Source organism: Nesoenas mayeri, assembly GCF_963082525.1.
Source record: "Nesoenas mayeri genome assembly, chromosome: 5".
Classification (NCBI taxonomy): Eukaryota; Metazoa; Chordata; class Aves; order Columbiformes; family Columbidae; genus Nesoenas; species Nesoenas mayeri.
Genome location: NC_137548.1, coordinates 41,419,298 through 41,447,256, shown reverse-complemented (window position 1 = coordinate 41,447,256; position 27,959 = coordinate 41,419,298). Strand labels below are relative to the sequence as shown.

General features: G+C 42.0%; 2 protein-coding genes across 4 annotated transcripts in view; both read right to left on the bottom strand.

The window, feature by feature from the left end:
- Positions 1–712, bottom strand: part of INO80 (INO80 complex ATPase subunit) — a 69,013-nt gene extending 68,301 nt beyond the window's left edge. For all 3 annotated transcript variants that reach the window (XM_080345801.1, XM_080345800.1, XM_080345802.1), the window contains exon 1: positions 7–712. The gene's annotated coding sequence lies outside the window, so the exon portion shown is untranslated. The remainder of the gene's footprint in view (positions 1–6) is intronic.
- On the bottom strand, positions 3–27,874 carry EXD1 (exonuclease 3'-5' domain containing 1; the record flags this gene model as incomplete). The annotated part of the gene is given in 14 exon segments (XM_080345263.1): positions 3–191; positions 442–588; positions 3,469–3,501; positions 3,503–3,742; positions 11,477–11,668; positions 14,559–14,702; positions 18,717–18,797; positions 18,902–19,006; positions 20,092–20,178; positions 22,380–22,447; positions 23,667–23,797; positions 26,027–26,078; positions 27,215–27,283; positions 27,748–27,874. Coding segments are annotated over 14 exon segments (1,665 nt in total).
- Between the last annotated feature and the right edge of the window lie 85 nt (positions 27,875–27,959).

Sequence of the window (27,959 nt, the reverse complement as noted above, 5' to 3'; positions counted from 1 at the left end):
GCTCACCTGGGTAGCGGGCCCGGCTGCGGCCCGGTGGCCGCGGCGGCAGGGGGCTGGGGGTGTCTCCTGGGCTCGCTCCCCCGTTCGCTCCACCCGGCCTCTCGTCCCGCGTTGCCGGGGCTGGCGCTGCCTGTCTCCTGCCGCGGGGCGCTCTCGGCTCCTGCCTCGCCAAGATGGCGCCCGCGCTGCTGCTGAGGAGGAGGCGGCGGCTGCTGGCGCTGGGACGGCGGCGGCGGCCACTTTCGCTCACTGAGAGGAGAGGAGCAGGGACACGGGGAGCCATGGCGGGGGGGAGGAGAGGCGCCATGGCCAGGCCTGAACAATCGAGCCCCGCATACCACCCCGCCACCCCGGTCCCGCGCCTCGGGCCCGCCGCCCCGCCGGCGTTCCCACAGCCGCCGCACGGCCCCCGCGCCCACACCGCGGCCACCGTCCGCACACGCAACCCTCGGGGGGCCCGCTCCCATCGATGCGCTCCGGCGACCGATTGGTAGAGTCTGGCAGTGACGGAAATTGCCGAAGGGACTCGGCCGAAGCGGCCGGGTGAGTTATCGAGTCTCGCGTGAGGCGGGGTGGGATCTCGCGGTGCTTGCGCGGGGAGGCGGATGTGTACCGGAAGTGACACACTCTCGCCCTTGAGCCGCCGGAAGGGCGGTGGGGCCTCTCCCAGGCCCGGGGGACCCGGCAGCCGCCCGGGCCGGAGCGGAGCGGGGCGGGGCGGGACGGGCAGGGACCTGGGGCCCGCGCCCCGCAGCGCGGCGAGGCTTCCCTTCAAAACGGGCAGAAGCGAGCGGGAGGAGGGCCGGCCCCGCCACTGGCTGGAGCGCGGAGGTGCAGATGGCGCTGGGACCGGGCGGCGTCACGGTTAACGGCAACGGGGGCACAACGCGGGGACTTGAGGGAGCTACGTGCGTTTTACCACATTCCCTCCGTCTTGCATTAAGAATTGCATCACGGGAGCTCGGGACAAAGTGGGCCGCAAGGTTAATTGTGAGGATACTCTGCTACATCTTCTACAACCTATAAATAGTACATTTACAGTAAATCATTAAATCAGTGATTACTCCAGAGCACTTACTGCCTGGAGATATAAATTTGTACTTGATGACTAAGCTCTGTGTCATCCTGGCACACAATAGGCACCCGGGATACTAGGAAATAAAAATCACACCATTGCTACTGCTCAAGTAAAACATCACAAGAGTTGTCCGTCACAAGTTATAGTACTTAACCCCCAGCTACAACCAGCAATTATACTGTTAAGAAATGCACATGATTTTGTCACATTATTACCAAACTTAGTGCTAGCACTGAGCAGCATGACAAGGTCTTATTAATCACCTAAAAACATCCCAAAAGCCAACACCAAAACTTTTGTCCTTTAAGAACATCGTCATTTTCAATCTTGTGTGTGAAGGAGTGATGACTCCCAATCTCCTGCTGTTCCCAAAAGAGAACAGGGAAAAGCTGCTGCCGTGTTTACGCGGAAAGGTTTTGTTACTTAAAGCAATATAGTGGCACAGGTGTAGTTACACTGTGGAGTTCCTGTCTGGAAGTCCTTATTCCATCATCATACAGTTCCAGATATTTACATCTTAGGAGAGGTCAAGAATGTAGCTCAGTCTCTCACTGAGCAGGGTGCCTTTCACATTTAGTTTGTATCCTACAGAGAGATGTTCCAGGCCGCTCCGTTATGTCCCAGACTTGATGCCTTCATATCACACTTCCCCCTCCTCCCATCCTCCTTTTTGCCATTTGCTCTCTCCTAATGGGACTGGATAAACCCAGATGATGTCAATTGTGGAAGTATAATGTATGTGCTCCTGAACTGTCTCGGTTCCAAAGAGCTGCACGTTCCATGTTACACCCTCACTGATTTGTGAGAACTCACCACTGCTTGGAAGAATTTTGTTCCAGATGAAATGACAAGAGCTCCAGTGGTGGAGAGTCCACTGCCAGCAACTCCCAGCAGACCAAATGAAATAGACTCAATTTCCAAATTAAAAGTTGTAAGACAAACTTGTTCCAAACCTGTTTTATTTTTCTAAAGTGAACCAAGACAAAAGAACTATACAGTTTAATTACAGAATACTTTTAAGGATTTTAAAAAAAGTAAGTACTGATGAAGACCAAGCCTTGCAAGTTTTTCTGCCACTCCCAGAAGTAAGCAAATCCTATCTATAAACAAGAGACCTGTTTAAAAACTGCTGAGCTACTCTTTGTGAAGAGGAAAAAAAACCACCAACAATCTCCCAAACAACACAGACTCCCCCCAGCAATATTTAGAATAAACACACAGATACCTCATAAACATATAGTCAGACCCATTTACATCCAAAGAAACTCAGCTCCAACAGGAGTTGGTAGGTGCTCAAATGCAGACATCATGACTCTTGCAGCCTGGCACCATTGCCATTAAACCATGTGCACCCAGATGGTTCCTGGGCTGCAGTTGGATTGGGACAGTGACATGGAGTAGAATAGTACGATCCATTAGAGGAGCTTTATTTTTATTAAATACCAGCCACAGCAAGTATACTGGAAATAATCTGGTTTTGTCTTTATATTTTATTTTGCTTGGCAGGGAGGAGAATTTTTTTTTGTCTTTTGAACTAATTTAAACTGCCTTTAAATTAATTTTAACTCTTCTTCTTTTAAACTAATTTAACTGCTTCTCCCCTGCCCCCTTTATACACACTTGTCTATATACACACACCACACCAGTGTTACAGCATCATCTACACAAGTTTGATACAGTAGTGCTGGCAAACAATGGTGCTGTGCAGGAAACCTCTTTTCTCAGTCTAAAATAACTCTGACTTGGCAGAAAAGTCCTTTTTATTAGCACACCTCTTTGCTGGTTTTGCCAGCATGGTGGTTCAGTAGAGTGTGATCTGTTTCTCCTACGAAACACTGTTGTGTAGCTATGCCAAGAGATTTATCTGTATATAAGCCAAGCCCATGTGGGTTGGCCAGAAGGTATTTTAATTTTTCCAAGCAAACTCTTTCTAATCTCAGTGAACACGCATCTTATAAGCTCCCCTGTTTACATATCTGGATTGGATGAGAGTTTTACATGCCTGCAACAGCTAACAAGAGAACCAATACAATTTCAGACATTGGTCTGGTAACAAAGCGAGAAAGAAAGTCACTGTTTTAAAATAAAAAATAGCTCTTGAAGAGGAAAAAAAAAAAAAAAAAAAGACCTCAAAATCAGACCTCAAGAACAACAGCCAGGCACAGAAGGAATTTCCTTCAAAAGAAAGGCCATCATTATTTCCATTCAACAATGGTTTACCTGTCATTGTAAAGAAAGGAGCTTTTGTTTGATACTTTTGCATGGGGAATAGCCTCTTTTTTCATTTGGATATCTTCAATACCCAGTCTAAGCTCACCAAGTCACCTTTACCAGGAATTAGATTCATACAGCCATCTTGAGGGCAGTTGAAGATTCTTCCACAGATTTACCACTTGCTTTTGATTTTCAAGCTTTTCTGGACAAAAGTACACCTTCATTAAAAAAGGGTGTAATTTGAGACACCACTTTATTTGTGCAAAAGCAATCTCCATCATCTCTGTAGTTTCCATCCTTCTGAAGATCATCTCTCTCTTTTAATTCCATGGCTGGTCTGATCAAAAGACCATCCTCATTCATTCTGTACTCCTTTATTGCTTTCTCCCTTCGCAGCTTCTGGATGTCTGCCAGCTGACGCAGCTCCTCTGGTAGCTCCATGCAAATGGGCTGATAAGGAGAAAAGAAAAGACACAGAAAAGAAATCAAAACAATACATATGCATACATATGCTCTACTTTTGTTAGTACCAGATAAGAGCTCCTTCTGTAATTAGCCAATGTAACAACAGAACAATCATATCATTAGGTGTATGGAATGCATCAGCTACCTGCTTACACAAATTATACATCAGGGGAAAAAAGTCCCCCCCCCACTCTTTCTTTCAAAAGCAACCCAAAGGGAAAAATATTAGACTTGTATTTATTGTTTACTTCTTTATTATGAACAGCTTAAAGGTTTAAGTAATATCTTCACATATGGGATTTAGATGTGTCCTCAAAAACCTTCTGCACTCTGACATTGCTGTTGTTATGTTCAAAAGAGGCATAACCAGTTCACATTTTCTTTTAGGAGCCACTGCAAAGGCAGCTTTCCCAGCTTTTCATTTAAACTCATGGTATTCTATCCTATGGGTAAAAATACCAAACCAACCAAACAAAAAAAAACCCAACAAACAAACCAACCACAAACCAAACAACAACAAACCCCAACCCTTATGTGGAAAAAGCCAACATAATTAGCAAATCAATGAAACACCTGCTTAGGGAAGTACATGAAAGGAGACACACTCCTTGTTTTGGACCTGAACAGTGCATGTGTCACTGTTCAAAACATTACATTTAAGGATCTGCTCCTTAACAAGGACTGCAGTGCTCACCATCTTTATAGAAACAACAACAAAAAAATCCACAGTTGCATTCAGCTGTAGAAAGGGGAATTACACAAATAAGGAAGCTTGATTAAAAAGCAGTAAGAGGCAGCCAAGCAAATTCAATCCTGTGCAGGTAGCATAGAGACAACTTCAAGACAATGCACAAGCAGCACAGAGTAAGCATTACCTAACAGCAAAAGAGTGAAAGGAAACTGGCAGGACTACAGGTCAGGTGATGGAGACCATGAAGTAAGAACCCTTCAGGAAAGCAAAGTGACATCCTAGTGAAGGAAACAGTAAGGTTGAACTCACAGGAAAAAACACCGGGCAGGCCAGAATAACATTATTAATATTTAACAAAAATATAACAGAACTAATAAAAACATTTCTTTAAACATGAGAGGAGCACAAAATGTCAAACATGCTGCAGGGCCAAGTGATGATCAGAATACAAAAGCAGCACAGTAAAAACCACATTTTCTCCTCTACATTCAGCACTAAAAAAAGTGGAGATTCCAATACCAAAAACATTCATTATGTACCCAGAACCTGTTTCAGATTGTCCCATAAACAGTTAATAGCGATACCTGAAATACAAACAGCAAGGTGGATTTCACCCACAGTTCCTGAACAGTGGAAGGTGAAAAAGCTGAACTAGTACCTACAGCATCTTGTTTAAAACCTGCCTTGATACTTGGGGATTAGAAGATAGTAAATGTTTATAAAGAAGGTCCTGGGAAGGATACAGAAAGCAACAGTCAGGTGTCTGTAGGAACAAACTGGTAGAAATATTAAGGACAGAATGAGTGCATAAGCAGATGTGATGCACTGGAAAAGAGTTACCATGGCTTTTGTAAAAGGAAGACTCGCCTCACACAACCTACGTCTAGAAGTTTGCACAGATCCAGAGGAAGGCTAAATAATTCAGATGGGATTATTGGGGGGGAAACAACCAACCAACCAACCAACCAGAGCAAGCACTTGCTTTAAAACACCCTACTTTCAACTCTGTTTAGCCAGAAGAATTTACATCCAGCTTCCTACCTGCTACAGTATCCTACAGTTAGTTGTAACCCACACCCTAAACCACTTAAAGCCAAGTTACATGAAAATTCAGGCTGTATGTTCATAATGATTAATATGCATTGTGTGCAGTCCCAATTCACCTGCCAATAAGGAAATTGTCTGGCTCAGGCATGCAATTATATTTAGACAGAGAACAGAGTTTATGCCATCATGAGTCATGAACGTGTTATCTGGTGTTACAGACTGCACTGCACTTTATCTACTTGTCATAGTTTAGCCCCAGCTGGCAGCCAGGACCACATGGCTGCTCACTTACTCCTCCCTGCCCCCAGTGGGATGGCAAGGAGAATGGGCGTGGGGAAAAGGTAAAACTCATGGGTTGGTGTGAAAATAGTTTAACAGGACAGCAAAGGGAAGAGACAAGCAATACAAAAAACGTATAAAAAGCGAGGGATACACTACTCACCACACAGAAAACCAAAGTCCAGCCCTCTCCCAACCGGCAGTTCCCTTCCCCAATTTATATACTGAGCTTGACATCATATGGTATCAAATATCCCTTTGGCTAGTTTGGGTCAGCTGTCCTGGCCATGTCCCCTCCCAGTTTCCTCTGAAAATTAACTATCCCAGCCAAACCCAGCACACTACTGCAGCTTTACCCTAAGTGCACTGGGAAATAAATACTGTTGCGCAGGGGTGTGGAACTCCCCTATGGTACCACAGCTCTGCTTGTGAGCTAACACTCCTTAAATGACAAAGCACTGCACTTCTAGGAGAACATTTGCTTCTTTACAGTGATGGGTTCTCAGGCTGCCTTTGCTTCTCTGAATCTAACTTCTAAACATCAGAATGCAGTTGCATTTCCAAGCACCTAACACCACACAATATGAACCTACAAGGTGAATTAAAAACACAGTACATACAGCTTCTCTACTAGCTCTTTTCTAGAGACGGAGCTACAGAGGCACAAAACCCCATTGTACTTGATGTTTGCATCCACAAGAAGAACAATTACTCCTGGCAGACAGTTATGCTGAAAATGCAGGAAACTGCAGAGACCTTCAGGGTGGGAAGTCTGTGATCTCCCCTTAGTGGTAAGGAAGATTATCAGTTTGAGAAAGATGCTGAAGAGGGAAGCTGTGGATTTTGATAATGAAGGGCTGGGGATCAGAGGTTGCTGTTGTGTATTTGGTTTGTGGAGAGTCAGTTGCTTAGGATGGAGTGTCTACTGTACAAAGACTCTACTACTACTTGCAGGTGATGACACAAGAAAACACAGAAAGTGTCAACATACATTTCCAAAACTGTCAGGATGCCTTTGTTTTTATTAAAAAAAAAAAACAAACAAACAAACCAAACACCAAAAAACCCCACCACTTCCGTTTTCCTCTTCATTCTCTTTTCCCAGGACTACATCAGAAAGGGTGTTGCATTACAGTTTTTGGGTGCTGTGGACCAGTGGACCAGTGGCAATACTTACTGTTGCTGGCAACTGCCAGGGTGCATGACACCCATCTTTTCCACAACCCTTTTTGAAAGAAGCTGTGATCCAGTGAGTTGCATCCTGCCACCTTGGCATCATGTCTCCTACCTGGCATACCAGCTCATGGGCCAGCTCCTCAGTACCTTTTCTGTTACTGCTGAAACAATTAAGTGACAAAATAATGTGTTTGGCTGTCCAGAAGCAAGGTAGAAGTCTTACTGGAAGGGCTGCCCACTGGCTAACCATAAGGACTCAGTTCCTTTGCCATTTCTAGCAAAACATCTTGAAGATCAAGGGAAAGAAAAGATGGCTCAAACCTCAGGTGAAACCAGGATTACTGCCAGTGACTGCTGCAATTGCTCACGAGAATTATGGCATCCAAGTCAAAGAGACTCAAACATAATATTTGCACAAAATACATAACTGCTGCTTGCTTTGCTCTTACCAGTTTATTGTTGTGAAAGCAATAAACTGTCATTAATCTCAATTTCTATCAGTTTATGGATGACCTCTGATAACCTATGGCTTTGTCCCTATCAAATTATTTACGAAAACTTAAGGGAAAGTACAAGCTTCTGTCAAAATAAGCTGGAACAAAACAAAACCCGCACCAGTCAAGCATGTTTGAGAAACAAGGCAAAACTGGATACAGGTACATGCACTTATGCGTAAGTCTGAAATCAAGTGCTCCTGAGCATGCTGAAGGCCACAAGGATGATGTGACCCTAGCAGGAGTTGTGCATTTAGCCAGAAAGTGATTCTTGTATTCTGCCACTAACAAAGGCCTGAGAGAGCACACAGAAACTTCTCACTGAGGAACAAGAGATGCATGTGAAAAACTGACTGCAGAGACTGGGCATACAGAGCCCAAGGAAGGGTGGTAACAATTACATTTATCAGTCTTATTCACACTTGTCTTTCCTCAGCTCTCAGTGGATGCAGTGATTCATAAGGACAAGGGAACAGGCTTGGCTTTTATTCCACGATTATGCATTTTCACTTTTCCATGCTGCTGTTTCCAAGAGGAAGAAAAAACAACACAGGGTCTGGTTGAGATCTGCTCCCAGAGGCTGAAGCCTCTGATCCAACAGGAGGAGGAGAGAGTAGGTAACTGCCTCAGTAGTCATCATTCAATATTACTGGTCATTACTCAGCATTATTCAATTTACAGGCAACCTCAGACTGTAAAGCCAAAACATCTCTCTCACTAAGTATATCTCGCTATTGTTATTACACACAAAAAACATTGGCATGATGAACTTCCAGACGTCACAGTGACGCAGGGAAGATTAGAAGGATGCTCCCATGCTAGTCCAAACTGAAGTTCAATGTTGTAAACCCTGATCCAGGAGCTGAGATTCAACATATGACAGCTGGAAAAAGGAAGGAATGTGGCTCCGCTCTGTACTTCATCCACCTTCAGTACTTAATTTTTAATGACACCTCATGATTGAAACCGTGTCTGTATCTGTGTACTTGTTTTGCAAGTATAGTTTCCATGGGAGTGTCAAATTTGGGTGAATGGCAGAAGGTAAAACAGCATTATTCTGTGTGACATGATGTCACTCAGTAAGATCAGAGAAAACAGGAGCAGGTCAAGGAAGCACAACTCTGTTCATTGTTCTAGTCAGGTACAACATATTCAAACACCTTTGTAGCCCAGAGGCAAAACAGAAGGCATATTATAATAACTAACTGTATCAAAAGGCTGAAGACCTGGTGATTCTGTTCAGAGTGTACAATGCAAGAACTAAAATGGAACAGAGAATGGCCCAGAAGAGGATTCCTTACCTGGAGTGATAGAAGTTAATTTCCAGATCTGGTCATCTTCTCCAAGTGCCTGCAAACTTTCAAGTAAAGGTTTGATGTACCACAGATGGTTCCTGTTCACTCAGGAATTATGTCCACCTACCAACATCAAAGCTGAAGAAGTGCAAGGTATCTTTATGGCCCCGGAGCCTATATTATCTTTGGCTTTGCAGCAGTCCTGCTTCAGCAGAGGCCTGTCTTCCAGTCCTCTGGCATGGAGCAGGCATAGCAGATAACATACTTTAGGTTTCCTAAATGATTCCCCGGCATGGGTATTTACTTCAGAATCCAAGGAGATCGATTACTTCTGCTGACGTAGTCTTGGAATTGCACCAGACCATGTCTGGAGAATAAAGTCATCAAGCACAGGGACTTCAGCATTGCTGTTGTTGGAGACTGGCTCCAAGATGAAGTCAAGCCCATTGTACCAGACTGCTGTTGACCAAGGCTCCAACGGGGACCACAAGTGTAAACTGCAGCTGTAAAAAGTAAATAGTCCAACAAAAGCATTTTCCAGGTAATTTTCAACTGTAGCTTCACAAAGTGCGCAGAAGGCATAACACAGAACTTAGCGATGGATAAATGAAAATCCATGAAAATTCACTAGAATGAATATGGAGCCTAAGTATCCTCACTATTACTTCATCCTGAGAATCAAATCTGAATAAAGACTTCTTGATTCAAAGAATTAATACAGACTTAGCCAGAAAAATCTAGAAGCTGCACAAGCAAAGTTGTGGTGGTGTTGTTGTGGGGTTGTTTTTTGTTTTTTTTTTTTGTTTTTTTTTCCTGGTTTTGGTTGGTTGATTGGTTTTGAGGGTTTTTTTTGGGGGGGAGGTGTGTTTTTCTTGTGGATTTTTTTTGGGTGAGGAGGTTTTGTGGTTTGTGTTTTTTATTTTCCCATAAATCAGACTTAGCTGCACTCCTCAACTTGCAAAGTATTAACTTCATTTACTTTACTTTTAGAAACTGAAATAACAGACCAGATTTAACTAAACCAAACTCCGTATTTGAAGTTTACCTATGTCTGGCAAGCACATTTTATCTAAAGTAGAAGAAACTTTCATTTGTATGATCTTCTTGCAAGATATAAAAACAAGAAAACAAGAGAAAATTAACAACAGTGAAACAAAGGTCAAAACTTTTACTTATCCATACTACAAGATTTCTAAAGCAACCGCAAGACGTATGATTCTCAGATGTGATACTAAATAGACCTTTAAAGTGTCATGTGAAATGCACAGGATCAGATTAATTCCTTGGCTTTTTTTTGAATAAATGATTTATAAAAGTATTGGCTTCAGTGACATGAGTACCGCTTAAAAAAAAAATAAATCTACAAATAGCCCAATGCAAACCAGAATTTGTACTCTTTTTCACTTAAAAAGACTTATTTTCCCTTGTGTTTTACCTACATTTGCACACATTTCACATTGGAAATTCAGATGTCAAGTTCATTTTTTTCCATGAACTATGATCAACCTTCTTTTTTTGACAGTTCTCCTCTACAAAGAAAAGTTTTTCAGCTATTACCTCTTCCATCTGTGAAGCCACTGTGACCTCTTGTGGTTATCTAAACTAATCTCCTTCTAAATCTTCAATAATGGGATTTACTGCTCTGAGCCCTGAGGTAATTCTCAAAGGATTCAAGTCTGTGTTTGAGTGCTTTGTTAAACCAGGGCAAAGAAAAAGACAAGTTTTTCCATTAAGAGAGACCTGCATTCTTTTTTCCTAATAAATATTTCAGGGCTTTTACAGCTGCAAAACTGATGCAGTGACAGGATTTAATCATGCTAATTCAGTTTCTTTGTGATGAATGAGGATGTTTGACCATTTACTTTTCACTTGAATTTAATACCAGAAAGATCTTACAAAGTTATTGCAAACCCTCCTAAGACTATTTCATTGAGAAGACAGAAAAAGACCACACCAGTACCACTGCTTGTTTGGTTTGTGTGGACTTGTTTTGTCCATTAGTGCAGGAAGTCAAGCTCCTTATCCAAAAATCTCCTTTTCTCCCACTTTAAAAATTAACAAGGAATTATAGAAGTATCCACACCATACAAGAGCCACTCCAATGTATCTGCGCATGCAGTACTACTGGTTCTGTGTAACCAAAGATGAAAAGTGTTTTTTTAGATAGCACAGGTGAGAATAAATTAGGCAGACAAGATAACTCAGAAACATTTTTACAGAAATAAAAATCTTTGGCCAACAAAAGACAACATTTCTCAGAAACAGATAGTATGATCAGACAGCTCAGCAGTAAAGATGACAGGAAAAAAATAGAACAAGATTTGGGGGGTAAATGCTTGTAGCAAAATAAAGCAACTTTGTCAACTCCAGGTACCAACACCTCCCAACTGCTGGTCCCTCTCCATGCCCTCACACATACACAGCCCCTGTTGAGCCCAGAGGTTCTCAGCCTCAGGTCAGTGAGCAGAAGGCACACGTGCCTGTGACTGTACAGCTGCAGCTCAGCATTCACAATACTAACTCAAGGTGGATTTGTGCTAATAGACTAACACAAAATGCAGCTAAGGGAGATAGAGGCACCACTACTTCTGCTGCTGCACACAAGAAACAAGGTATGTGACAAAGTTGGGTGTACAGTTGCAGAAAAGGAAGCTGCTGTACCTAGGTTCTCCAGAGTTTATCCATCAGAGCCTTATATCAAATCTCTAACCAGATAAAGAAGCAAGGAGATACCTACCTTTGTGCTCCCAAGGTGATCTCCAGACCCAGTCCGGTAAACATTTAAATAGTCATGTACTACAGCTGTTAGGTCAGACATCAAGCTATCCATTAGAGACGAGTGGAGCAGTAGCAGGTACATCGCCTTCAGAGCAAGTGCTTCAAGTAGAGAAGCTGGAAAAGGTCTCAAGAACCACATGTCAGGATTCTCCTGTGTATTCCAATGCAAATGAAAACAGTTACTTACGAAACAAAAATTATAACAAAGCTTTTCATTACATTCTTCTGCAGTTTACAACATATCTCCCGATACTGATCTCTATTTTCAGTGCCACTGACTGCTTGCAGCTTCTAAGGCCACCTATGTACAAGCCTGTGGATATTAGCGAAGATGGAGTTTGGGAGGAGGGATTGACTCTTTAAAAACAAAAGAAGTGGAGAACAACAACAAAACAAAACCAAACACAGGCGTATGCCAGCATTTAATACTAGGTTTTCTCTCACCCACTCCTGAAACTAGGTAGGTTGGATTCCTAAGGGCTGAGCAGAAAGATCTGAAGAAAATTTTAAAAAAACCCCACAATCCCATCAAAGGAGCTGGGGAAGCATCTGGGGATAGCAACACCTTCAGCCATTACAACTAGAACCAGAAAAAATGTGAAAATAAGCCCCAGTTAAGCAGCATGACCATGATACCCTGAGCAAAACTGGCACTACAGAGTGGGTCACTCTGATACACAGTCATTTTCCACTTCTAGTCTTCAGACCAATAGGAGGATTTGGTTTGGCAAACTAAGGAAGGCATCTTGTCATTTGGCTTAGATTTGCCATACTGAATTCTCTAAATTGAAATTTTGAGAGACGCTATTAGAATTCAAAAACTTATATAAAAATAAAGCTGTGTTCAAATTAGAGGTTTCACTGAGTAGCTATTATAGCAATGTCAAAAAACATTTAATCGAGATTTTCAATAAAGATTATAAGTCTATGAATAGGCAGTGCAAAACCACCCAGATTTACTCAGGAAGTTACAAGACCAGTATAAAAGAAGAAAAAACACTCTGGTAGGAAAGAACACTCTGCTCAGTAAAGAAATCCTATCTATACAGTGAGGTCTCCTTAAGTATCTAGTTTCCATAGTTAGTAGCTTCTTTGGAAGTCTTTTCCACCACCCACCCAAAAAAGCAAGGTCAGGTGATTAAAAATACAGCAAAAAGATGCCAGAACTGGCACTAGCTTATCTATATACTATTTAAGTAATTTGGTATCCTTCTGTAAGGTCACCCACCTAGTGGATGAAGGGAAGGCAATGGATGTGTTTTTTCTGGATTTTAGTAAGGCTGCTGATACTGTCCCTCACAGCACCCTTCTGAACAAGCTGTCTGACAGGGGTGAGCAGCTTAACGGGGCGCTGGGTGAAGAACTGGCTGAAGGGCAGAGCTCAAAGAACTGTAGTGAATTGGGCTACAATTGGCTGGTGACCAGTCACCAGTGGCGTTCCTCAGAGTTCAATTCAAGGGCCAGTTCTGCTGAGTATAACACAGTGTTTCAAAAAGATCGACCCAATTTGAAATCACTGTCTCCGCAACTGGTCCATCTTTTTGAAACACCTTGTATTTATCAACAATCCGGATGCAGGAATCAAATGCACCATTAGCAAGTCTGATTATGATACCATACAGGGAAGTGCTGTTGACTCTCTTGAGGGACAAGATGCCTTGCAGAAGGATAGATTGGACCGCTGGGCTATAATTAATGGGATGAAATTTACAAGTCCAAATGCCAGATTGTGCACCTAGGACGGAGTACCAGCAGGCACAAGTATAAATGGGGAGAGGAGTGGCTGGAGAGCAGCCCTACAGGAAGGGATCTGGGGAGGCTGGTCTGCAGCACTCTCTAGGAGTCAGCAGTGAGCCCTGGCAGCCCAGAGGGCAGACCACATCCTGAGGTGCATCAAACACAGCAGAACCAGCTGGTCAGAAGAGGTGATTATCCTGGTGTATTCAGCCTTGGTGCAGCCTCACCTCGAGTACCATGTACAGTTCTAGGCCCCACAATTCAAGAATTTGAAGGTTCTCAAATGTATCCAGAGTATGGCAACAACGCTGGTAATGGGGCTGGAAGGAATGGCCTGGAAGGAGCAGCTGAGGACTTTGGGCTTGTCTAGTTTGGGGAAAAGGAGGCTTAGAGGAGATCTCATGGTGCTCTCCAGCTTCAGGAAGAGAGGAAGCAGGGAGGGAGGTGCTGAGTTCTGACCCCTGGTATCCAGTGACAGGACATGTGGGAATGTTGAGAGCTGCACCAGAGAATGTTTAGCCTGGACATCAGGAAGCATTTCTTTACAGAGAGGGTGGTCAAACACTGGAAAAGGCTTCCTAGAGAGGTGGTTGATGCCCCAAGCCTGTCAGTGTTCACAGGCATTTGGGACCATGCTTTAGCTTTCAGTCAGCCCTGAAGTGGTCAGGCAGCTGGAGTAGATGATCATTGTAGGTCCCTTCCAACTGAAACAATCTCTTCCATTCTATTCTATTTTTCAAGCTTATGTTCCCCAAGTCTTAGGAGCTCCTGGCTCATTAAGTTTTCCCTTGCTTGTCCTCATATGAAAGATTAACCAAAACAAGGACAATAGAGAATAATGATTTGGCAAATGCTGTTGAACTGCACAAGTAAGAAGAAAATTGACACACTAATTTTTTCATTCTAATAGTGCTGGCAGTAAAAGTTTCCTCTTTCCCTACTTGTTTCAGGATTCATTTTAACAAACTTGTTCTGTTGGAACTAGGTTTAAGAATTAGTCAAATATATTAAGATATCCGGAACATTTTTTTACCCAAGTTATATATATCCTCTATTGTACAAGCTTTGTGCTTCTTCAAAACCTCAATTTCAAATGAGCTATTAGGAAACATCAGCATAAGCCCTGATGCCAACTAAAGCTTACATCCATCTCTCAAGTCAGTGTTACAAAATGTCTTTAACTATAGCAATTTGACCACTGCATAGCACCATGCTCTTAAAAAAAAAAAGTTAGAAACATCTCAAGACAGGCAAAGCACAGCTCACAACTGAGTCTTCAAAAGGTACCTCACTGAATCACTCACTGAAGCCATCTGCTGCGTGCACTTCATGATGGCACCCCATTTGGAAGGTATCTTCAAGTGCTGCACCAAGCATTCATGTAACGTGCAGACACGGTGCGGAAGGAAGCCGCCTGTTGCCATTGAGAACTGCAGAGCATCAGCAACCTGCGATGGAAGGGATAAATATGCCATGACTAGCATCCATTAACCAGGGCAAACAATGTGGAGGTTGGACAGCAGGGACGCATATTACAAGTATGCTGCAAACAAATCAATCCTCATTTTGACTGCATGCAGTTGCAGAGCTAGTAATCTGACTCTTTAAAGCTGTTAAGTTAAAGTATAAATTAAATTTGAAGAATGACTTATAAGTTACATGTTGTATTAGTCTAGGGCTCCTAGCCCAGTACTCATCTCCAGGCAGCAGGTGTTTAGGAGCAATATCAGGAGAGAGTAAACATACAGTGATACTTCCCCAGGATACTTATGGTTTTGCTTTTTATCCCAAACCCAAAATAGTGATGCAATATAAGGAAAACAGGATGACAGAATATTTAAGTTGTTCAAAACCTTTTGTCTAAAACCTGATTTTGCCAGTAACATTAATCATAGACAGCAGACAGAACCAGAAGGGAAGCAGACAACAGCCTCCAGCAGTAACTGCATGGCATAGCATTTGCTTGCTTCTCATCCTGGTTTCCACCCTTTTACCCTTTTGCAGTAAGAGAAGGAATAGCCCTGACTCTTGCTGCTAAATAGCAAACACAAAGACAAGTAAGACTGTTGCAACAGGCACAGAGAGAAGACAAAGGAAAAAGGAAGCCTGGAAGAGAATTCAGGGGAATGGAGAAGAAAAACAAAAAGCCCTCACCCACACTCAAAATCTGAGACTGAGTCTGTTGTTAGAACAACCTACCCTTCAGGCTTCCTCACCTACTCAGAAGCCCCCATTGACATCACAGCCCTTTGCTCCTTACTATGGTCTCCTGAAAAACCTTGAGACAACACAAGCATCCACAATCCCACCAACCAAACTATGAGCTTACAGGGCAGCCCAGTTTCACTGCAAGGGTTACACCTGAAGCCACTGTTTGAGCTGTTCTACCACACGCTGCCCATGTGCTAAGACCAGACCATGTAGTGCCTGGCAGCACCAGCTCAGCCCCTGCAACAGTGACCTCTTCTGGCCTCTTACAGTGAGGGTAAATTCCAAGACCAAACCCCCATTCCTAACTTATCTATAAAGTCTTTGTGGGGGTAAAAAAAATAATAATAAAAATATCTTCCTGTCCAATAGCAAAGGCAAACAAGCTGGTACGATTTATTAGTGAATAAAGCTGCCTCTAAGGCATCATCTAAATAGCTAATTGCTGCCTTCTCTGGGAAAGAAGCCATGTATTTGCTAAGTCTACCAGAAGAAAGAGCTAAGCCAATCCATTTACTGAATTTCCAAGGAATAAAAGATTGCATGAAGGTATTGTGAAGAAAATGCACAATGTCAGAGCACCACAAGTAGAACAAGCAATCTTGGACTGCCCAAAGAAATGCGAGACCTCCTATGCTCTGTGATAGGACAGAGAATCCAGGACTGCCTATATTTCTGCTAGGCTGACTATTACTACATTGTTGAAGTCCAAAGAAGTCTACAACCACCAGCTGAAAAGTGGCAGGAAACATACCTGGAGAAAGAAACTGCAACAATTCAAACTGATGAGAAGAAAATGGACAAGACCCAGGTGAGGCTGAGCTTCACTGGATTGTAAGCACAAATCACCAGGTAGAGAAGTTTCCATCACTGAGCAGTCCTTTGTATTGTACTTCTGACCACTAAAACTTTTCTCCAGCTTTTCATTCTCAAGTGGCCAAATGCAAATGAAGAGAAATCTTGGGAAAGACCTCCTCAGGCAATCAGTTACTTTTATTCAAACTCAAAATAAGATGATTATCAAAATCTATGGAAATATATTCCATCCTTCTAGATGGTTAGAGAGAGAGAGTTTCTAGTAAAAGACTTCAATGCTTTCCAAACAAGGAGAGAAAAAAACTTAAAATATTTAAACAAAAATGAAAGCATCTTTGTGATCAATGTTCATAAGAAGTCTAATCTGAATGAACAGGGTTATAGAAAAAATTCACCCACAATTAATATAATGTTTCAGCTTTCACTCTGAAAATCTTTGTTCAAAGCCATTGCATGCTAATAGCTTGGCTTCAAGGACAGAAAAACTACAACATGCTAAAGAGTAGCATATGTGCATCAATCTATGGAACCAGACAGCAACAGTGGCTTCCTCACTTGTACCTTTTATGATTAAGCCTCTGCCTTATAGAAAATCTCAAGCTATCAAATTTTCCTTATTATTTCAGCACACACCTCTAGGAAGAATAGTATTATTTCCTTTGATAGTACACAGATATGCAACCAACAACATTTTACAACAGGCAGTAATTTCAGAGTGTGAGCATGCTCTAGCCTCATAATGCAGTGCAGAAGTGTCCCAGAAGGCAAAGTTAGGGCCATAAGAACTGACAACAGCCAGCTGCTGGCTCACCATGCAGCTTTTTAGGCTGCTACAGCCCAACAGGGACACACATACACACCCAAAGGCAGTCAAATGGGCAACAGGAGAATCAGACTTCCACAAACATTTCAACAGGTGATGCTTAAGTACTGTAAGAACATCAATGGGGAAGAGAGTCAGTGAACATCAGAAACCTTTCACTGCCTTTGCATGTTGTGTTAATTATATTAGGTTACTTATTGCAAGGAATAAACAGTTAAAGCAACTGGCAAAAACCACAGACAAATTTTTCAAATTGTGCAGGCAGAACCCCCTCTAACCCAGAGTTCTTCATTCCATTGCTGTGTTTTTAAGTAGAGTCTCACACAGCCTGTTCCAATATTAACCACACTGAGAAGCTGTCTCTAAGAAGTGCTTCACAAAAAGCATCCACGACAGTTTGCTCAGAGGAATCTCCGAGTTATTTGCTCCAGCAGTACAGAGTAAAAGACGAGACAGTTCAATTCCACAGTATCAGGTACACTACAGGGTTGCCAAAACCAGGATACTTCTCTAGCTTAGTTACATTAGAAATAGTGTTCCATCCAACAAATCAAAGTAATTGAATCTAAGCCTAGAGACATATCAGTGCAAGGAAAGCAGTCATGTCAGTTCATACCAAGACAACAGAACAATGAATGCAATTGTGGATAGTTCTGGTAATTTCCACTGCACCAGTTAGCTGTTCTAGCCAGCACAGTTGGGAGCACTGGTGGGAATTTTCAACCCCACCTTTTTAGTGCAGTCAAGACTTAACAATGACACTGACTAGTATTTCACCTGTAATGGATTAACATATTTTTAGGAGTGAAAGGCCAAACTAAGATGAGAAAAGGACAGAGAGAAACCTCTGCTTTGTAAAGCTTACTAGGTAGCCCAGGCTAGGGCTTTGAAGAGTTACTATAGACAGTCGTACGTATGGCATGAAAAGCCAGTATACAGCCAAGGACAAATCATACGTTAACTATGCATAACGTATGCATGCCCACTATGAAATATTATAGACATGATGTAATTTTCTTCTCTCTCAAAAGGCTCTAATTCTCCTGTTAGTCATGCAACACTAACTACCAAAACTACCAGGGCCAGCAGCAGCAAAACCAGATCTTTTGTAATAATCTGGCCTGTTCTATCATTTCCACCACTGCTTTTATTAGCAGGTGCTTTGCAGTGCTGGATACCTGTAGCCTGAATTTGCTTCTATACTCATGAAAGGGGTAAAAAACAAAACAAAACAAATAATATAAAGCACAGGCCAACCTGGCTCCTGTTTAAGTCACTGCAGCTTCAGGTTGTGCCAAGTTTGACCAAGACCAGCTAATACACCTTAAAAAAAATCCACAACACCACCACCACCACTAAACAAAAAAAAAAATTATACATGCTGCTAATATCAGATATTAACTACCCTTTTAAAATAAGTCCACCCAAGACTCTAAATAACACTATCAGCCTTGCCTGCTAGTTGTTCTAAGCTAGAACAAAACCACTAGATTTCCATGGTTCAACAACTGTCACATTCTAGTGATGTTAAACCTTCTCTGAGAGAATGCCCTGAACAAGGCTGAAATTTCTCTTGTTGAAACTTCTGTTCTCATCCAGAATATTTGAAGGGTACCTGTGTATCAAAGACATTGAAGAGGAGGACACTGTACTGGTGAAAGAGGCAGTCTGAGATCCAGCGGCAGTCATGCATGACCTGAGGCAAGAAAGAGCTGTCAAACTTGCGTCCAACTGCAACTTTCTGGTGCAGCTATATGACCTCTGCCACCACTAATGTCCTCACATATCCTGTACCCTTACCTTCAAGATGTTTTTATCTTCCAGTACCATTTGCAATCCATTTTTGAAAGCCTGAGGTCCCAGAAGGAAGATATCAAATAGAAAAATACAGCTCCTTGTTGCCACCTACAACAAATTCAGTTGCAGAGAAAAGGAGTGATGGACAGAAGAACAGAGGATCTGAAAGTAGGAGAGTGTGCACTGTCACTCACAAACCACTATCTCCTATGTACAGGCTTATGTTGTGGAGAGCAGGTTTAGTTTCCTTACCACTAATTCATAAACAAGTTTTGTTTTTTCCAGGGATGCTCAGAGACTCTCACAGTAATTAGAAAGAATGACCCAGTAGTTTACTAGACAGAGTTAAATACAGCATTTTGAGGCATATCAAAAGCAAACCCTATGCACAGTACTTAAAATAAATTCCTTACCTCTTATGGTGATACTTCTAACCAACTACTTCCAACAAAATTCTTGTTCCCATGACATTCCTTTAATTGTTAAAGACTACTCCCCAAAAAATAAAGGACGTAGTTTTCCATCCCAGGATTTCAAACAGGATATAAAATTCATGTTTTGCCTATTTTCAGTTTCATAATGGTTTAACAAAAGCTGCTATTTGAAAGCAATTTAGCCATACCAAAGCAAACATTTTCTGGGCACTACTTCTGCACGAGTAAGTTTGAAGTATGAACTCTACCACAAGTTTTGCTTTGGATAAATACCTTCACTTTTAAACCTACTTAAACTGATTTTGAGCGAAAACATTAAGCTATTCTCCCTTCCTTTTCAGATGCTGTTAATATCAGAGCTAATTAAGATACTGCATCATCTTTAGATAGATTTTACTCCTTCCATTAAATTTAAATTGTGATTAGGTCTTGCAGTTTTTCAATAGGTAACAGCTGTACTAGTACAATGCACCTCTTTTTACCTGTATACAAGTATACAAAGATGGCTAACCAAATATGTTACATTGCTATATACATATGTAGATATTACATACAAGTTAGAGTTATTATTGTATTGCCTTATAATGGCATAATTCTTCCCATAACAGGTCTTCTATGAAATACATGACTTGTCTTGAAGAAAATCATTCCCCTTACCAAAACAGTTACATGAGCCAGTCTTAAACATGGGATAATCCCCAAATGTTTCCAGTTACGCCTCTGTTTAGTGGCACATTTTGGAAAATATCTGCCTCTTACCTCAAGCCATGAAAGTTTTCCATAACGACTCAAATTAACACCTTCTCCTGCTACACTGACAACACACTGCTGTTTTAGCTGTAGCACCTAATGAAAAAAATAGGGATAAAATAAATAGTGCCAGAGAATGATGGGCAGAGGGACAAATAGTAAAACTGCAATTTTTCTCATCATGATCCATATTTAAAAACATAAATACTGATCAAAACCATAATGATTCTCAGATATATTAGTGATCCAAGAGAAACAGACACAGTATCAGTCCAGTTACAGTACAACAGCTGGAAATTCTGCAACCAGAAATATCAATGATTAATTCAGCAGAGATTACAGGTAACTAAAGAATACAGACTCCCTTGATCTCCTCCCAGGAAATTCTCCTAAGTAGGTTTTAGGAACTTCCTTAAGATCACTTAAAGAAAATGTTCCTTTTAGTTAAAAAGGAGAACTTATTTTATAAGTATAAAAGAAAAACCTTCTACTCTCAGACAGAAAAAGTTTTCAGACAATTAAGATAAAGCAACCTGTAGTGTGCATGTAACACAAGAGTAGAAGACAAACAAATTTTTTTAAAAAGAGCTTTTTTTTTTTTCAAGGAACACTTAAGATTCCTCTGTAAGGAATTAAGATTCCTTCCTGTGGGGAAGAGCTTTTTCTTCTCTATGTGCAACAGATTTACCATAATAAGAGTCCAAATCACAACTGATGTTACTGCAAAACAAAACGGAATGGAGGACCTACAGTATTGCTGGTCTAATTCAGGATCTAAAAAATAGCACTAAATTTAATCATAGAATCATTTCAGTTGGAAGAGACCCTCAGGATCATCAAGTCCAACCATAACCTAACCTAACTCTAGCACTAAACCATGTCCCTAAGATCCTTGTCTAAATGCCTTTTAAACACCTTCAGGGATGGTAACTCCATCACTTCCCTTGGCAGCCTGTTTCAATGCCTGACAACCCTTTCCGTGAAGAATTTTTTCCTAACATCCCATCTAAACCTCCCATGGTGCAACTTGAGGCCATTTCCTCTTGCCCTATCACTTGCTACTTGGGAGAAGAGACCAACACCCTCTATGTTACAACCTCCTTTCAGGTAGTTGTACACAGCAGTAAGGTCTCCCCTCAGCCTCCTTTTCTCCAGGCTAAACAGCTGCAGTTCCTTCAACCACTTCTCATAGACTTGTGCTCCAGACCCCCTCACCAGCTTCATCACCCTCCTCTGCACTCTCTCTAGTATTTCAATGTTCTTCTTATGACAGGGGGCCCAAAACTGAACGCAGGATTCAAGGTGCAGCCTCACCAGTGCTGAGAACAGTGGCACAATCATTTCTCTAGTCCTGTTGGCCACACTATTCCTGATACAAGCCAGGACAGCATTGGCCTTTCTGGCCACCTGGGCACAACTGCTGGCTCATATTCAGCCGGCTGTCAACCAACACTCCCAGATCCCTCTCTGCCAGGCAGCTTTCCAGCCACTCTTCCCCAAGTCTGTAGCACTGCCTGGGGTTGTTATGAACCAAGTGCAGGACCTAGCACCTGGCCTTGTTGAACCTCATATAATTGGCCTCAGCCCAACAATCCAGCTGGTCCAGATCCCTCTGTATGGCCTTCCTACCCTTCAGCAAATCAACACTCCCACCCAACTTGGTGTCATCTGCAAACTTATGAAGGGTACACTCAATCCCTTCATCCAGATCATTGATAAAGAGATTCAACAGAACTGGCCCCAATACGATCACTGGCTCTAAGTTGTGAAACAAAACCTTTCTACCAAATTGCTTATGTTGTTATAAATTATTTAAGATTAAAAGGTCCAAACATGTCCGGGGCTCCAAACACCTCCAAAACACAATCAATTTATTCTCCAAATGCCAACAAATCTTCATGTTATTCCCTTCCTAAACAAAGTAATTGTTCACTAAATAGTGATACTGACCCTTCAGCTCAGTTACTGGTACTACAGTCTGAAAATGGCAGCCAATACACACCGATGCAGCTTCGCATCTATCTGCTGCAAACTCACATGCACTGCATTCTTCCCTGTGTGTATGCACACTTCAAATATCTTTTAATGCCACCAGAGATACCATATTTCTACTTGGCTTAAAGAAGTCATTTACCACCTATTAGTCAAAATTTACTACAGTCTGCAAAAGTGATTTCCAGTGTAAGATGTCAGGAATCAGTGCTAACAATCTTGTCACCTAATGGATCTACTGACAGTCAGAATAGAACAGGCTTAGAAGTCATATATACTGCATAAGAGCTTTCAGTAGTACTTACTGCTGGACCAAATTTCTGCTGGAGACAATCAACAACTATGTATTCCACGGTCTCCCCTTTCTTCTCCTCTAAAAGGAAGAAAAAACCCCACCTCATTAGATGCTCCCACTACTCAAAATTTGCACAATGTACATATTCTAGTTGTACAATCACACTGCTTTTTTGGTTTACTTCTTGCCTCTTTACTTCCTGAACACATCCAAATCACGGAATGGTCTGATTTGGATGTGTACAGTCTAGAGCATGAGCCAAAATTATGGTTTTTGACAGAAAAACTGTCTGTTGGAAAGTGAGTTGCAGTGTTATGGTGTATAAAGGAAATTAAAATATTTCTGTTTAAAAAAAAATTACATCAATTAAAAAAAGCCCCCTAATTTCCAGGCTTGTCCAAGAAAGTAAAAAGACAAAACTAACAGCCAGTGACACCACAGAACACAGACAACTTAAGTGATCAAGGGGGCAAAGAGAATTTAAGCCAGATTTTAATATTTTTAACACCAGCTTTATAATTTTTAAAACCTGCTTAACAACGTCTAATGAACAGGTAAATAAGGGTTCTCTTAAAAGATTCTCCCTTCTCTTTAGGTAAGACACAAATGTTAATAATATGCATCCATGACAACGTAAGGACTTCTAAACTCTAAAATAATAAGTCAGCTGATCATAAGAACAAATTTTTAAAGGCCCTCCCAGATCACATCAGCCTGTGCTCATTTTCTCCCCCACTACTCGGGTAAATGCAGATAACCTTCTGTTAGCCTGCACAGGTCTTGCACTCTGGTCACAGCTCCAAGAGCTGAATGAGCTGATCCCATTTTAGATCTGTACCTGTGTATGTGTTTACAGCAGGAACCACAGAACCAAATTAATGCAAGCACGTGACAGCCAGCATAGAACCAAACCACCATAGCCTTACTGAGCTCTGATCGTGCTATGTACACATCAGGAATAAGTGTAAGATTAAAGCAATCACCAGAGAAGAATGCTCACTGGTGGAAGCACTTTGCTTTCTCCAAAAGATCAGTCATGCTGCTCAGCTACTTTTAGCATTGATGAGAGCTACAAGATGATACACTCTGGAAAGCAGATGAGTTTCCTTCTGAAGTTGTGAACCTATCTGTAGGGTTATCTGAAGATAACAAGCTCTGTACCTACCCTTCTGTGACCACTGTTCTTTCAGTGTACATCCTGCTCTGCTACAGACAAATCAAGAGATCATAACCTCTGGGAAAGACTTTGTCTCACAAAGACAAACTAACTACATTCCTTGACTAATATCCACATTACCTGAGAGGGAGTATTTTAAGCTATTTGTGTCTCTGAACAGACTTTCTAGGGAAACACAAGGAGAACTCCACGGTCCACAATCTGCTGGTCCTGAGTCTGCTTGTTTGTTCCCTTCAACAGCTGAAGTGCACCTGCATGAGCAAGGTAACCATACATAACACAGAAGTAAAAACATTACATATTCCATCAGCACAAACATTTTAATAAAGAAAATTATTTTATCCAATGACATGTACCTGCATCCGGGCAATAAACTGCTGCACACAAAGCAACTTCCCAATCCACTGTTCACGGTTCCCAGCAGATCTTGAAACTACCCAACAATAAGCTTGTTTTGCACAAAAGGACCTTTATTTCATATAAAATTTCACATTTATTCTTAAAGGTGAAAGCAGAACCTGAACAGATGTTCACTGTAAAGCTCAGCAATGGTTTCAAGGGAAGAAAGAGTTCAAAGTACAAGGAATGAAGCACCTGAGCTGAGCACAAGAACCACATAATTTAAATATTTAAGTCTTTACACTGAATGGTTATTTGATCCATTAGTTAGAACTGTAATTGGAAGGCAATTTTACAAGTTCACTGTGGCAGTTGCACACATCCCAACGAGATCCAGAGTCTTCAAGACAGCAATGGATGGCTCTTTAGCACCTTTTGTGCGCCACTGTGCCTGACCTCCCACACCTTGGTCAGTCACATCACTACGCCCACACCCACGGTGCACAGTGACTCCTCACATTCACCTCCCCTGCCTGAGGGAGCAGGAGGTGCAGGACCTTCAGGTTAACAGGCAGGGTCCTCAGCCAAGGAGGTGCCCAGCCCCAGAAAAGCTTCTGGACTATGCTTGTAGAGACTACAGCCAGATCTGACCAGGCTATAGAACAACATCCCTGCCAAAGTTCCCATTTGAGTGGTCTTCTTGGAGCAGCACGTCTGTGAAGAGACACCTCCCCTCAGATTGGGACACCATCTAAGGAGGCTTCCCAGGACTGAGTGCTCTCACCTTCTCCTTGGTGAGTGATTTTCTTCTGGATACATCCTTGAGTGAGCCCTTGCTCCTGTCAGGCAAGTGACTATTTCTTTTGGGTATCCTTGAATGAAAGAGGCCTCTTCTTTGTGCAAGTGGGTGTACACACAGTGTGGATCATTGTTCTTGGGTGGTCGAACAGTAATAATATCTCCATCTGGTTTATTGAACCTGCAATTTATTAAATGTTGCTGGAGTGCTGAATAATTCTGGATAAACCCAGTTTCTAAGTGGTTTTCTTTGCTAAATAGTTCTGGTTAGAATAAAGTCTGTTTGGAGCTTATCACCTGCCTAAATTGATTTCTGAGGTGCCTCCATGACATTTACCAATATGTAAAACAGTTATATCCATTGTAATCAAATACAAGTTCTTAAATAATATAAAATGATAGTTTCTCAGGACCGAAAGATGTCACAAGTAAGACAATTTCTATGACAGGACAGTCTGAGGTCAAGAATACTTCACTGCAAAATATAACTACTTAGTATAAATTTCCTTATACTGATATAAAACCATCCCGTTATGATTACAGAGCTCCAATCATATACCTCTCTATCTCAACAGAACATCGAAAAACCTTTCTGGTCAGCCTTTATATGTAGCTGAAGAATCTCATATTAAAATTGTATATTTAAAGTATTAACACAGGAATCTGTTATTGAGGTGAGCATATTCATGTACATGTGAACATAGGCTTACTTAACAAGGAGAAAGAAGACAAGACAGCAGCAAGGAACAAGACTGCTGGTAATCCCAATTCTGTGTGCTTTTTAAGGATATTTCAAGGACTGTTAAGTAGACAACACTTCATTCCTACTTCTCTTAAGACTAAACTATTCAAATGTAAGAAGACTTAAAGCAAAGCCATTCAAAATATGTTTGAAACATATTTTTACCAGCTTCTCAAAGTCACATTTATCTATGTTTTGAGAGCATCTGTATAAACCTAACCTTCCCAGTGCAATTGTCCTGAAACTGTTCCACCACAGACGACATGCTCATGGGAAATGGCCCCTGAAACAAGCAGCTGACAAGGAAACAAACCAAGCAAATTATTCTACCTAAGAACACTTGTGTGAAGGAGGAGAAGAAAAAAAAAAAAAAAAAAAAAGGGCAAAAAGCAACAGAGGGAAATGGAAAGCAATAGCCTGAAAGAACCTTTTACACAGCTGAAGATTTCTACTCAGCACCTGGCTCACCTCTTTAGAGCAAAGAAATACAAACTTGGTACAGCTGAGTCTAACATCAGTATTATACTAAATGTAAGCTGTGACTTCCCTAGCAAGTGCATCCCACCCCTTCTCATACCATGAAAGAAACATTTCAACATACTCAGAGAGCCGTGCTGTTCCTTTCCCTGAATCCAGTTCATCTAGCAACTCCACTGCAATTAAAAAAACCCAAATTATACTGTAGTGCTGACAAGCAACTTTCTGACACTTGCTGTCTCTCAAAAAAGAACCATAACTGATAGCAACATGATAGGACATGGCCATACATTAAAAAAAAAAGAAATTGAACTCAAAGTATAATTTAAACAATTTAAAATTCACTCTGAAATACAATTCCATATAAAATAACTTACATCAACAGCCTAGATAAGGTGTTTCAGAACTCTAGCATTTAAACAAGACTAATGACTTAGCATCCCACCAAACCTAAAGTCAGTACCAAACCACAACTGATTACTTTATGGACTATTACATATACAGTAAAGTATGCACAATGAAAAAGGCAGGATGGAGTCAGTTAATCACTTGGTAAGTCCAAAAGCTGCCTTCTAGCTATTTCCCCCTCACCACTTTGAGCCTTATCCCCAAAGCAAAGCAGATGCCAATGGAAAAGCACAGGGCCTTTATATACTACCCTGGGCGTGTCAAACTTATTTTCACTGGGGGTCACATCAGCCTTGCAGTTGCCTTCAAAGGGCCAAATGTAATTTTAGGACTGTACAACTGTAACTATTCCTGCACTACCCCATATGCTTATCACTGGTGAATGACAGAAAGGGGCTCAGCTAAAGAGACTATTTAATAGAGGTGCTTTTGTCTGTGTCAGTAAAAGCAAAATCAAGTTAACTAGAACTTTAAGCAATTTAATCTCCCAGCAGAGTCCATTAGTAAAAGTCTTGCTTATGTAAGAACATAAACAATGAATGTAACTTGCCTCCAAGACATAAACAGGAGGCACACTTAACTCAACTGATTACCTTCAGAGTGTTTGCTTTCATCAGTGGCCTTATTGGACTTCATTCATTATTTAAATAATAAGCTTTAAAGCAGCACAATCACAAGACCTTCACAAAACAGGGAATTTTTATTATTCCACAGATAGATAACTGGGGAACAAAAGTTGTGTGATTTACACAACATTCTAATTCCTACTAGTTTTAAGAGAAAGGATTTTAGAAGAAAGATGTGTAACCAAAAAATTCAGCAGTGACCAAAATCTGGATTCAAAATGCTGAAAGAAGAGCGGGCATGACCCCTGTGCCCCACAATGTGGTATGAAAAGCCTCACCATTGACTATTTCATGGTCAAAGAACACCTTTACTCCTCGAGTGCTTCTGCCAGTTTCCAAGTTCTTCACTGAAAAGAGGGAAAGAGAAAAAACAAACAAACCAACCAACATGATGGACATCAAGTTCCATTGTTTGGGGTAAAAGCTTATCATTTGCAGAACAAAATGAGACCATAAGACTGGGTAGTACTATCAACTAGGGAAAAACAATTCAACAAAGACGTTATTTTCAGTGACAGATTTCACTCTACAGAAGAGTGTTTCTGTAAGATGTGGGACTCAGGGCTGCAACACCTACACAGTCCCACAGCTGAGGCTACGGGCAGGTGCTGCTAACTCCATGGGCATGTTTCATTCACCCCCACTCTGGCTCCCGGGAAGCACCCGCGGGCGCCCTGGAGTCGCAGCGGGCCGCCCACGCCATCCGTGGGTCAGCGCCCCGGCTCGCGGGCTGGGCTGCCCCTCCCGCCGCCCTCACACACGCTGAGGCGGGCCCGGCCCGGCCCGGCCCCGCCCGCCAGAGGGCCTCAACCTGTCCGCAGGAGGAGGCTCCGGTCGCGGTTCACGTGCTGCAGCACCCCCTGGAAGACGCCGCATTTTAACGTGACTCTAACGGTTCTCCCCACGAGGAAACCGAAGCGCTCGCTGTTGAGGGCCATGCAGCAGTCCGGAGCGCAGCGAGACGCAACTCGCCCGGCGGACACCGGCAGCACAGAGCATCCGCGGGGTTGCGGCGGGACAGTG